The sequence below is a fragment of the Nothobranchius furzeri genome, chromosome 1 (assembly GCF_043380555.1).
Source record: "Nothobranchius furzeri strain GRZ-AD chromosome 1, NfurGRZ-RIMD1, whole genome shotgun sequence".
Taxonomy (NCBI): domain Eukaryota; kingdom Metazoa; phylum Chordata; class Actinopteri; order Cyprinodontiformes; family Nothobranchiidae; genus Nothobranchius; species Nothobranchius furzeri.
This window is the reverse complement of record NC_091741.1, coordinates 37863642-37877918: the sequence shown is the minus strand read 5'-3', so window position 1 is coordinate 37877918 and position 14277 is coordinate 37863642. Positions and strand designations below refer to the sequence as shown.

General features: G+C 40.8%; 1 protein-coding gene across 9 annotated transcripts in view; it reads right to left on the bottom strand.

Moving 5' to 3' along the window:
• The window catches only part of LOC107387024 (plexin-B2), a 246448-nt gene that overhangs the window by 176620 nt on the left and 55551 nt on the right, over positions 1–14277 (bottom strand). For all 9 annotated transcript variants that reach the window (XM_070545758.1, XM_070545793.1, XM_070545680.1 and 6 more), the window contains exon 2: positions 2261–2313. Coding sequence is in view for 2 of the 9 variants with exons in the window: in XM_070545629.1 (XP_070401730.1) it covers positions 2261–2271 (11 nt within the window). In the remaining 7 variants the exon portion in view is untranslated. The remainder of the gene's footprint in view (positions 1–2260; positions 2314–14277) is intronic.

Here is a 14277-nt window from a genome sequence, read left to right as displayed (position 1 = left end):
GGCCTGCTGGAGGTCATTTTGCAGGATTTTGTCTGGGCTTCTCCCTGTTCTTCCTTGCAAAATACCTGAGATAGCCGTGAGAAATGGTCACCACCTACAAAACCACTCTTATTTTTCAAGCAGCTGGTGTGTGGAGTTTTCGCGTTACCTTTTTGATGCACTTGAGCTCATTTAGCTCCAATATCTACTCTACATTGTGTGGCGCTAAGGAGTCAAATATTTTTAAATACTGGGATTTTAACATATGGAAGGTCATCTGTACCAATAAAACTCAGACAAAAAGGAATAAATTATGTTTTATGCAAGAGAACCAAAAATGGAAGTTTTTTTTCCAGAACTAGTCGCCCACCCAGAGATAATAAAACAATATGAGTCACCTTAATGACTTTTAAAAAATAAACATGATTAATGCGTTAGATTGTAGGCTATAAATGAGGCTATAAATGACTTATGTATCAAAACACCACAAAAGTGCTTAAAGTACAAAGCTTAAGATAAAGTTTTTACTGTATTTCACTAATGTTGTTATGCATCAGACAAACAATTAGGAATTATTTTAAAAACGCTCAAAATTAGCTTGCTTAATGATAATAATAATAATAATAATAATAATAATAATAATAATGAGGAGGAGGATACAAGTGGAACTCTAAAGTGTAGCACCCAAACCGTTAATGGGGAGACTCGTCGTGTTCGGTTTTACACTCCTGTTCAACAGGTGGCAATAACGAGCTATTACTTTTGTTTTTTTAATGAAAAGAAAAATATTTACATAATTATTCACCAGAAATTAATTGCAACAATTGTTACCTGAACGATAACCACCACCATGGACACGAAATACTAGGGATGTACATAGTTTTTCGTTTAATTGCTGTTAATGTCGTAACCCAGTGAAAAAGTTTTGCCTAGGTCACGCCCTTGTACAGCACGTGGGTGTAATATATTTTGTGCCACTAGGGGGCAAGACACCACTATCAAAATACAGAAGAAATTAGATACTACAAGAAGATACTACAGAAGAAGAGGTGAGCTTGTCACATGATCAAATAAATTTACACAAAGACGAGGCTGTTAAAGAGCACAGCGTGGGAGCGTTTTTGTTTTGGTACAGTTAACATGATGAGACCAGCATCGAAGCGCTGAACCCAGGAGAACGTGGAAATGAAGCCGTGCAGCAAAATGAACAGAGACCAGCAACAGGCCAGTCTGCCATGACGCTTTTGTAATTGATTTACTAAAATAAAGAAATATCAGTGTCATTATTTAGCTCAGTGTAAGGAAAATGAAGTGTTTCTTTAAAAAGCCTGGCCACCCAGAACGCGCTTACCAGATTCAGAAGGGTTTTATCGCCATATGTGCGAAATCACAACATTAGGAAACTGCTGCGGTACTTGGTGCAAGAAAACAAACGATGAGCAAAATTAGAATGAAGAAATAAACACAATGAAATGATAATACATGGAGACAATAATTAGAGAAGCAGCTACTTTTTCCGGTGTAGGTAAAGGTCAGCGCGGGTCAGTTCAGGTACAAACACAACACAGGGAGAATACACACGTCACTTTGGGTGTAATTGAATGCTTAAAATTCTGAATAATTAATGAGCATCAAAGCCACATCGGAGCTAGCGCTGGGGGATAGCTCCGGGGAGAGACCTCAGTCTCACGTTAATAAATGTTCGGCCATTTCGACTCTGAAATTTTGTTGTGTCCTCTGCGCTCGCGTTTGGATGTTAATCATGGAATAATTTGGACAAAAATGGCAAGCTGCGGTATCGACTATACTAACAGATCATCTAAGCAAGTAGTAAAATTAAAGCAGTAGCTCAGGAGGTTGAGCGGGTTGTCCAGTAAATCGGTAGGTTGCAGGTTCAATCCTGGCTCCGACCAGAGAATGCTGCTGTTGTGTCCTTGGGCAAGAACCCACCTTGCCTGCTGGTGGTGGTCGGAGGTACCGGTGGCGACAGTGTTCAGCAGGCCTCGCCTCTGTCAGTGCACGCCAGGACAGCTGTGGCTACATCATAGCTCATCACCACCAGCATGTGAATGGGTGAATGACTGATTGTGTTGTGAAGCGCCTTGGGGGGGTTGTAGAACCCTTAGAAGGCATTACAGTATACAAATACAGGCCATTTACCACATGCACGTATACTTGCATGTTGCCCAGTAGCGCACCGGAGTGGAACACACTTCCTTTGAGAGATTGACAGTGAGGTACAAAAACAGGAAATGAGCCCAAAAATGAGTTTTTTTCTTACCTGTTCAGCATTCACACCTGTTGAACTCAGAGGACCTGAAGCGCCTCAGTCTCCTACCAAAAAACACAAAGGAGACAACTGTTACTCATTTAGGTTTGGTTCCATTCTCATGTGTTTGTGGTTTAAAACCAACAAACATGCTGCAGAAACACGGACGAGGTGTGAGGCTCTTTCGAGTCACAATCTTTATTTTTGATTTGAAAAAGAACAAATTCAGCTATAATCAAATAGAACGATCATATTCCCAACAGGTGTTTTTACCTATCCATCTATAAGAGTTACCAGAAACCTTGCAGATGAGGAGTTTAAACAGAAGTACCGCTAATATTAATATTTCTAACAGCCACGTGTGGAGTTTTCATTGCCTGATGGCAGGAAGTCACCATCAGAAGCATCAGCGAGAGGAGCTGAGAGGTAGAGGCTGGTACTTGACAAAGTCCACATTTACACATAGGTTCAAAGTGCACTTAAAGCAGGAAACATTCAGCCTCCAACTGTGACTCAGCCCAATCAGGCTCTAGAGGTCCATGAAATCCAGACCAAACTCATCAACCGCCTCCACTTCTAATCAGCCACGAGTCAGAACACTTGACTCCACGGCCCGATGGGATGATCCAGTTTAAATACTCCAGTTAGCTCCACCGCTAACCCTGACTCACAATCAAAGCTTCATATGCCATCATGTGGATGGATGCGTTCAAGAGCACGTAAAACCCAGAGTCATAAAGAGGCAGGTGGGTGAGATGAAGCCGATTTGGGTTTCTTTATGATAGTTTATAGAATAATTCAGTTTGGACGTGGCTTCTCTTCATTGTCCATGTTTGCTGGGAAATTAGAAAAAAAAACACCAAACTATTTGTCTCCAGGTTTTCCCTTTGTCATCTATTTCACTTTTCCTTATTTCTTCTTAGATTCACTTGTTCCTTTGCTCCCTAACCATTGTACCCCTCATCTTACCCCCTCCTAACCACCAGTCATTCCCATCCTATCATAGTTCCTTCCCTTGATTCCTTTGCCTGGTTCCTTTCCTTGGTTTAAATCTTTCCTGTCTGGTTTCTTAAGAATAATGATATTTAAAATAGTTGTTTACAACATTTTCCCGAGTTTTCAGGAGGTTTTTGACCATTTTGATAAGTTTCAATAGAGGCAGTACAACATGGACACGCACATAAGCACCATTGTAGTTTTTATCCTTCACCTTTATGGGAGAGTACGTTTTGTGCACCGTAAAGGCAAGAGAAACCAAACTCCATCGACTTCTTTCTTACGTTTTTACGAAGTAAAACATCTTTGGGGTTTATGAATCATTTCAGATAAACGTACCATTCTAATTTATTGGTTTAAAAGGGGATTCACATGTGGATTAAACCTAGGGCTGCTCGATTATGGCAAAAATAATAATCACGATTATGGTGACTGAAATTGAGATCATGATTATTTAAGACGATTTTTCAATTTATGTTGATTTTATTTGTTTTTATTCAGTCACAAAATTGCTCAGGCCACAATCAGGACAACAATGAATAAGAAACAAGATGATCACTAAAGTAACTCCTGATTCCCAGTATAAAAAGACCAATATACTTATAGCTCATAGTCTATGACCCAAGGGCTATAGACCTTGGTTTAACTCATGTAAGTCTAACCAGTACAGACCCAAATACCAATATCTTGCAAATACTGACAGCAAGAATTATACAGTGGCATTTATAACAAATAAATGCAAATAAATTGATGTTCACAAAATGTTGCATAACATTTATTGAGTCGTGTCAAGGTGCTGTAGGAGAGTGCACTAGCACCGTGTCCTCAGAGAGATTAGTTATTATTTATCAGCGTGAGGAAGTTATTTCTACCTTATTTATAAACTATGTATTTACAAGTCCTGTCAGTTAATGTAATAATTGACTCAACCACAGCTGCACCCTCCACCCCCCAACCCGGTCTCACAGCAATCCGGGGCAAGCTGCACGTGTGTTTAGCACGCGCACATTTAGCCGTTTTTAGTGGCTCAGGAGTCCGCAGGTGCGGTGTGTGTGTCACTCACTCTGGTTAATCCAACAAGGAGCCGGCTCCGAGAGCCGTTTCTTTAGCGACTGACACATCACTACATCATTCCCTTTCCTAATGTCCTGAAGAACGGTCCGGACGCGCAGGCGGAGTGTTTAGCTAACCTGCAGGAAATGTCGACGACAGTTATCCAGAAAGTAGCTAAGGGTTACCAGAGATGTTTCTGAGGTGTTCGCTAGGTACTTTTAAGATTTAAAAAGTCAAGAAGGGGGTCTGAAAAGCTGTTAGAAATAGCGTCAAAGTCACTAAGTTGGCAACACTGTGGGAGGAGCGCTTCATTTGTAACTCAGGGCAGCGCAAGCGGGAGGAGCAAATAATCGGCTTGTTTTGTTTTTTATAATCGTTCAAAACTCAGATCGTAATCGTGATTAAAATTCGATTAATTGAGCAGCCCTAATTAAACCTGTCAACATCTGGTCATTTGTGAGCTGAATTATTGACTTTAAATATGTTTAGCTTTTTATATTATATTAGCCAAAGAAGCAGATATACGAGACTTTGAGGGTTCTCCAAACAATCTGAGCAGCTGCATGGAGCTCAAACATCACAGATTTATACATTTGCTGCAGGGATTTTCCAAGTTACTGCTCATCTGCTTAATGAAACCAACACTGTTTTAATCTACTTTCCCCACAAAGTCGCGTCAATCATTAAAGAAACAGAGGAGGCCGCTGGCTTGACTTTAAACACAATTACTTTTTAACCAACTGGATGTGTTTCATTCTTGCCGCCATCATACCTGTAAATAAAAGCCCCTGTGTATCCCAGCAGCAGCAACGCATCCTTGAGAATTAAACTCAACTCCAGAGTTACAGCTGCTCACTCTTCTGTATAATAGAATCCTGAAAGTTCATTTATAAAGTAAAACCTTTAACCAAAACGAGATCTCACAGCAAAGCAAATTAATCAAAGTTCATTTGTAAAGCACTTTAAATGTTGCCCAAAGCGCTCAAAAAAAAAAAAATTATGAAGATAAATACAATTCAATGAAAACAGTCAATTAAAAAGACATAAAATGAGCACAAAAATAAAATCAGACACAAAGAGTCATAGCAAACAGGACCACCCCGTCAGCCTAAGGTGTTAAAAGCTTTGGAGTAAAAATAAGTCTTCAGTAAGTTTTTTAAAACAACAACAGATGATGCCTGTCTAATGGGGACTGGTGTAGGTGCCGCCACTGAGGAAGACCTAAAACCTCTTCTCCGTAGCTCTAGGGACATCGGCCAGCCGATCTCAGTCCACGAGATGGAACATAACGCACGAGAAGCTCAGAGAGATGGACAGGAGCAAGGCCATTTAAACATTTATAAGCCAGAACCGAAATCTTAAATTACACATGGAAAAAGTTGTTACTTTAGAGTTGAGATGCTCTCCAACTACTACTGTTGGAAAATAAAAGCTCTGGTGGTTGGAAATCTAATAAGCGAAGGAGTTAACGTACGCATTCTTGGAATTCCACTCCCCTGCTATATTGACATCTGTATTGAATGACAGAAAGTGGGACTGCGAGTGTGTGGAGACACGATGGCCAAGTGAACATGTGCAACTCCAAAAACGTAAAAAACACAAACTGAAAGAAACTCCAGAAGAACCATGATAAGAGATTCAGGCTAAACGTGCACACGAAAACTTGCGTCAGATTTCTGTAAACACACAAACGCACGCTGCTGACGCTTGGAGGGAGAACGAACACGAGGGCTGTGATGCGAGTTGCAGGTTGATGCACATTTGCTGTCATGATAGTTTAGATTACACTTTGAGTCTTTTAAATCAACTGAAAGATTGCACAGTGGGAAGAGAGGAGCCGTGCAAATCAGTTTTTTATTTTGACAAAGGCCGGAGAGCAGGGTGGCAGCTACGTTTCATCTGCCTTCACCACCTCACACGGCGCCTCTGCTTCATTTAACAGCAATGAGTCTGCCAAGCTGAGGTGAGAAAAACACAATGTGATGAAATATCAGGAAACAATGTATGTAAAAACAAACTTGCATGGTACTGAAACCAGCAGTCACTAATAAACTGGTTAAACTGGCTATGAATTTTATAGTAATCAACTTTTACATTTATTATAAACTATTCTTTATAATCAACTTGATCACAAACATCAGCTCGAAAGCCTGAGTCATGCTTCTCCATCAGCTCCAAAAGGGAGAGACACGCACACACGGAGACGTTTTGCTCTCCGTCTCCTGGAGAGTGTTGCAAAGCAATTCCCCGCCAAGACAGCAGAGGGCGTAGCGCTGTTCTGTGGTATCCTGTCATGTACCCGGTCCAAGATAGTGTGCTTATGTTGTGTTTTTTTGTATATGAGACTTTAACACGAACATATTTGTCTCTCATCCTCCTCCACCTCTTCATGCGCTCGCCACCTCTAAACCCACGTTTCCTGTCATTTCCGTCCACAAATAAAACACCTGCTGCTCATCTTTTCACTCCTCCAGTCACGGGGAATTAAACGTTCATGTTTTTAGAGTTTTTCGCGAGGTATTCAAGCTTCTCCGTGTCTGCCGCTAGTTATCCTCGCCTCTCTATGTTTTTGAGGGCGCAATGGCGGCGATGTAGACGACAGCGATGCCCTGACCAATCACAAGCTTGCGTTCTCCGTTTCGACGGGCAGATGTTTAGAAAAGAGAGCTAGACTCCGTATGTCCTTGCGGGGGCTCTCCAGCAGGTCCGCAAGGACGGATAATGGTGTTGCGTGTCTCCGCGCTGACGCAGACGCAGAAGCATGAATCAGGCTTAACTTGATGCTTTACAGTTCAGGAAGGCTCAGTTTCAGTTAGTTTCATGCCAATCTCTCATGCCAATATGAGCTAATATAAATATGGCATTGTCTCAAAACGTGCCACTCAATGTTTTAGTCTATGATATGGCCTAAAATAAATATCACGGTATATTGAGGTTTTCACCTCAATAACGATAAATGGACAATAACTCCAGGTATGAGCAGAGACAAAAGTTGTCCACTAGATGGGGCTGTCAAGTGTATTACGTTGAGTCACATTTTTATGTGACTCAAAGTGTGACAGCTTCTTAAATGGACATGAATGTTGCCAACCAACACACATATTTTCCTTTTTTACTATCCACTTCATTGACATGGGAAAAATAATCGATAAGTCACAAATTTCGATAACAATAAATTTTCGATTTATCGCCCAGGCCTAGACTATCATGAATTAATTCTGCTCGACTATCATCACTACTGTAATGGTTACATCTGAAAGAATCTGACATTGGGAGTTTGTTGGAGGGCATTATTGACTAAAAAGATTAGAAGTCTCAAATCCACCCAATAAAACCAAAGTACGGTGTAAATTTTGGATTTTACCATAGATAAACAAACAATTCAAAACAAGTATAATCCATGTTTGATGCTGAAGTAGAACTTGTTTCGGAGATATACTGATAAACAAGAGAGGACTTTAAGACAATGTCAAGAGCCAAGATTTGAATTAAATAAACTTAAAAACTGTTTTTGATAACAAAGCCATGCACAACTACTAGGAAGCGTGGATCATCCACTGAATCTGCCTGCTGATCCTTTGATTAAGCATCTGGTCAGGACGACCCAATCCTGCAGCGCCTCATGATTCTTGGAGAACCTGAATATTTTACTCCTCTCTTAGGAGGTGAATGTGAAAAAGTAAAACATGTTACATTTAGTCAGTTTCATTTTTAAGGCCACAATTCATTTTACTAAGAATCATTTCAGCTGATTAGAGATTTACACTTTACTACTGAACATCTAATTTATAGCTACTGAAATTTAAAGATTCGTAATATAAACTGTTGATGCTCTTAAGACTTGGTGTTCTGCTGGTTTTTCATTTAGGGTGAATTACCTTCTCTAATAGAAATAATCAGCCTCTTGTTGTGGATAAAATATAACCAACAAATATAAACCAACTTCCACGCCACGACGAATGAAAAGTTCAAATGTTGTGGGTTTTTTTTTTTTTTTTTTTGCATTTTGGATTTATTGGGAGCAATGACAATAAAAATGTAAATAATTTATTAAAATAAAAACGTTTTAATGTTTTTTTCATGCAGCTGATTGCCATGATGGGAGTTTTGTTTTTATCTGCCTGTGGAGTCTGGGTCAGAGCTGGCAGGAGCAGGGTCATGTCGTTCCACAGGGGGTTGACAACCAGTAAATAACCATCCAGCCAGCCACCAACCAGTTATAACAAACTTTAATACAATAATATGGTAACTAGGGATGTGTATTGGTGAAATTCTGGCGATACGATACTTATCACAATACAGGGGAGACGATACGATACATCACAATATATTGCGATACAGTCAGTCGGACAATATTAGCGATTTTTTTAGACTAAAATTATTGTAGGAAAATTCAATAAATGATCCAAACTGATACTTAACATGATTAACATGAGGTATCGGAACCATAATAGAGGGATTTACATTTCAGTGGTGGAAACAAACTCCATTGCACACTACTACTGACTAGCGGACGGTATTTGATTTCCACCAAAAGAAAAGAAAATACACAAATGTTTGCACGTAAATTCTTCCAAAAAAAAAAAAATCGATACACCGCTTTTGAACATCGACATAATATCGCAGGAAAACACGTCGCAAAATGTTGCTATATCAATATTTTCTTACATTCCTAATGGTAACCTACAGATTTAAAACACCTCCACGAAGCAAAGATGCTCTGTTGAAACATAAATCCAAACAGCCTCTAGTACGCCAACCATTAAAAGGTTAAAGGAAATGAATTAACAACAAAAAATAGTAATAATACATTACTTATAAGAATTACACTATATGAATAAAACACTGGTTAAATGTGTAAATTAAAGGGGTTAAACTAAGGTCTCATGTTTTATTGACTACGTTTACATGCAGCCAATATCCGGGTTATGATCGGGTTAAGGTCGGCATTCGGGTTTCTGAGTTGATCAGAATAACCCGTTTACAAGCACAAATAGAAAGAGTTACCCCTAACTTGCATAACCCGATGTAAATGCGGACGTTGGGGTAGCGTCAGAACGTGTGGACTACGTCCAGACGCAATATGCGTCATTTCCGGTTCTTCTTGTTCCGGTATCCGTAAAAACAACAACATTTTTCCCAGTTCAGAAGAGATAGCGACCGCGTTTGTTTGCGCTTTAATTTCCTCGTCACTCTGAAAGTGTGGTGCTGTGCCGCGACTCACCATGTTGCTCCCAACTTGTTGTTTACTTCCGGAGTTCTGGCGCATACAAGACGTCTCGCTACTCAAAAGACCAAGATTCCTTGCGAACAGAGCATGCGCAGAACACACGCTTTGATAGGGATATCCCGATATGCGTTTACACGACCAAACATTCAGGTTAGAAAAGGGTTACCCCAGGTGTAGTAACCGGGTTTTTAAAAACCCGGTTATGAGCATATCCGGGTTTTTGGGGGTGTTTACATGGACCTGCGGAACCGGGTTATTGTGAATATTCAGGTTTTAAAAGGGTTACTGACTGCATGTAAACACACTGATTGTGTATTTAGGGTTGTGACTAGGGATGTGTATTGGTGAAATTACGGTGATACGATATGGATCACGATACAGGAGAGACTATACGATATATAACGATGTATTGCGATACATTCAGACAATATTAGTGATTTAAGAGTGAATTTACTGTAGAAAATTTCAATAAACTGTCCAAACTGATACTTAACATGTTTAATATGAGGTATCTGACACATAATACAGGGATTTTCCATTTCAATTATGGAAACAAAACCCATTGCACACTGCTGCCCACTAGCGGTCAGTGTTTGAATTTCACCAAAAGAAAAGAAAATACACAAATATTTGCTTGTAAATTCTTCCAAAATTAGACGCACAGCTTTTGAACATCGATATGCTATGGAAGGAAAAAGTATCACGATATACAGTGATATCGATATTTTTGATACACAGCTTTTGAATATAAATATATTATCACTGGAAAAAACATCACGATATATTGCCATATCGATATTTTCTTACGTTGTGACTGATCTTGGATACAAAATCTTTTCCTGGTTTCCATTGGTCTGCAATGCTCACCTGATGAAAACAGCTAGAATAAACTATCAATCCCACAGTAGGAAAATTCACTTGCTAGAGGCAAAAGCCAGGATCGGATGAGTCTTGAAGCCAGATAAGTTTGTGTTGGAGCAGCTGGAAGACTACAGCTTTTGAAGCAGCAGCATCATCAGTTTCTTAAAATGTTAGATTAACTGTTAAACTGAACAAAAGCAACTGTTGGCAAAAGCAACTCAACAAGCTGACAGACCACGTTGGGGTTTATTTATTTAACCAGATGAGTCAACTGAGAACTCATTCTCATTTACAACAACGATCTGACCGAGAAGCAGCAGGGTTTGTGTTATTTGTGGAGATTAGTTGTCACTGGCAGTGAACGAGTTAAAGTCGTCATTTGCATGTTTTTACTGTGTGGGCGTCGGACGAGCCCTCGCACCGTGAGAACAATCATCTCAGCGCTGAAGCCGATCTTCATCCGCATACGTCGCACGTCACATATCAGGAAGCAGAACATCCATGTGTTAGGAGATCGTTTTGGGCCGCTGCTGTAAAAAAAGTGAGGCGCGAACCGGAAAAGCTTCTGCCGATCACAATTCAACAACGGATTATGACAGAATGGATAACGCTCGAAACACGCGGATTCTTCCTGATGTAAGAGGTGAGTCTCCGCTTTGTTTTGGTTGTTTTGGCATTGACATCATCCTAGGGCGCAACGTTCTGTGACTCTTAAAAAAACAGTAAAAACTGTGAGAAACGCTGGCAGCAAAGGGCTTTACCGATCAGGAAACGGCTGGCAGCGAATGCGTTAAACAAGAGTGAATGAGTAAGAGTTGCGTTGCTGTTAAACAATCAGAGGTGAGATGTTCGCATACAATGAATATTCAAGACAAAGACTCGTATTATTATGTGTATTATTTTCTTTCCTATTCTCTAAGTGTGTAAGCTGCCTTAAAGAGGGAATTTCCTCATTTTGAGCTCAATAAAGTCTATTCTATTCTAATTCTGTCATTTTCCCGGATAAAAGCATAAGAAATGCATTTCAGTAACAAAAACCGAGAATTGGTGGAAACGGTTTTCATACGATTGTATGTGAACTCACAGTGAAGAGGAAAGGAGAAGAAAAACAAAGAGCAAGGAAATTTAGAGCTTTTGATAACAGATGTTTGGTACGAGCAGTTCTTTTCACTGAACTGGAGATTAATTAATAGCACAGTTTCCTAAAATATGACTGAAAAGTGCTTTTTCAGCTATCTCAGACTTTTTGTTGTCATCTGTTGAGAGTTTTCCTCATCAGACGCCGTGCTGCTGCTCAGACTGTGTGGTTAATCCAGTGTGGCACAGAAAAAGCTTCTCGCACAATCACAGGTCTGCGCCTGCAGTGGAAGCCTTTCAAATCCAATTGAGACCAAAGAAACTTGGTGAGAAGTGTGCAGAAAAGATAAGCAGCAGAGCACACAATCAAACATCTGTGCACATACCTGCATCCGCATGGCCCGCAAACATCAACAGTCCAAACACAACGTTACATGCAGCTCAGAAAAGCCCCAAAGAGGCATCGGCTGCACCTAACCACCTAATACGCGTGCGTGCACACACACACACACACACACACACACACACACACACACACACACACACACACACACACACACACACACACACACACACACACACACAGTAGACAGGAATTTGTTGAAGCATAATTACAATGTGGTGTCTGCACAGCATCCGATTAGGATCCAGAGGTTTTATGGAAGGCCTTTGAAGAGTGCAGCAATCAGGTTCACAACACCAGGCTGCACACAGACTAAAGCCAAACGCTTCTTTTCAGTATCAATATCATTTTTCTCCCAGTAGTTTCATTATGGAAATACATGCAGCATATAATGATAAAATTCTGCAGTGGATTCACAATCTGCGACAACTCCTCACTTTTCATCTGCGCTGAGAACTCCTACAGCTCTGAACAGCATGTGGATTGGGAAAAAGCCTTAAAACGCGACAGTGATGTATTGCAGCACTGTGGTGTTTCCCTCAGCAGTGTTCTTTATTATGATGCTTCAGATAGCGGAGAAGGGAAAGGGCTGGAATATGCACAGGAAGAAAGACTGATGATATGCAACACAGATACCAGATGGTATCAGGACCCGGTTTAATGTGACCACATGGGTCACAAAACACTGGTGCCAGAGGACACCACCAGTAAACCCAGCTGTTACATCAGCAGCATCAATGCTTCCAGGGACACAGCGCTCAGAAACTAAACTCACCAATTACTTCCATACGGTACCGTTACCTCCCTTGAATGTTAGCGGTGCTTTGGCAGATTCTCACCATCAGGTATGCATTTGTAATGGTCTCCTACACACGGTTATGTGTTAAATCGGCAGCAGAGACAATCACAGGTTCAATGACAGATCAATTAGGCCAGTTTAAGAAAATCAGCAAAAGCCTCATTAATGCATGATTAACAGCCCGGTGAGCACAACTGACAGCAGCTCGGTGTTTGTGTGGAAATACAAGATAAAACGTGATATTTAGGTAAACAACACACATCATAGTGATATAGAAAAGCATAACATCTGTTTATAAAAGTTATAAATATTTACCCTCTTCCCTCTTGTAGATCCTGAATGGCCTCTGCTCAGAGAAATGGGGTTGACGTACTTCAGGACTGATCAGCTAACTGCTAGGCAGAGCACAGCCAAGAGCAAAGACTGCTCCTTTAGGGGGCCTAAGGCTTGGTTTATGCTCGACACATGTACAGATAAAAAGCATGTGGGAACTTGCAGCGTTTTTGGTTCCTTCCTACCCTCTGCGACTTGTCTCCGCTGTGAGCTAATATACTCCCAGACTGCAGGGGGCAGCATGGGGCTCTATGGCATGCATCCAACACTACACCATAGTAGAAGTAGAAATCACTGTTTACAACATTCTTTCACTGTGTCCTCATCTTTTCCGACTGTAACAGCAATTATTCACAATATTTTGATCATGGTGATCTTTATGGACCGAATCATATAGATCTCTGTGCTTACAAACCGTCGCCACTACGAGCGCTTGCTAGTCGGCCATGTTTTTCCGCGCACGGCCATCTGCGTGGTTAGAACATTTCCTAGGTGCGCGGTGTGGAAACTTTGGGCCGCGCAGAGGCCACGAGGAGGGGCACGGTTGCTAAAATGACGTAATTTGGTCACACAATGCCATGCGGACGCGTCAAGCATCGACCAAGCTTAAGGCTCCTCCCCTTCTGGTCAGCTATGGGTAACTGATTAGGGCTTAAAAGTTGTTGTCTAATCTGCTTTGCCCTACACCCTGAATCCCACACATTGTACTTCAATTTAAATAATGAATATTTCATGTGTTTGGACTATGTCTGTCACCTCATCTGAGATTTATTAGCTTGTAAAAATTTTTTTTTAAATAACTACAAATCAGACGTTGCAGCGTAGTTGCTACTGACCACATGGCCAGATTTAAGGTGGTTGTCTCCATGTGTAGTGCTCCTTCTGTTGTCCTAGAAGAAAGATGTGAAGCTCGCTGAACTCAGCCATTTTCCTTCTGTGTCTGATGACGTCAATTTGGTGAGACCAACATTTGCAGTCCTCTACGTCTTACACAAAACCTCAAGTAACTTCTGAAAACAAAGGGTGTTTCTCAATGTCAAGGCGCCTTGCCTTGCGAGGCGATGTCTTGTCAGGCCAGGCGCCTTAATTACAAGGACACTGTCCTTCCTTGGTCAAAGGAAACGGTTAAATCGAACAAACTTGCATCACGTGACCGCGGCTTCCACGGCGGTCACGTAACGTCACGTGACACGGGAAATAACATAATATTTTATGTGTATTACTTTCAATATAAATATATAACGAGCCCTTTTTAAATTGTGTATATGTTTATTAAA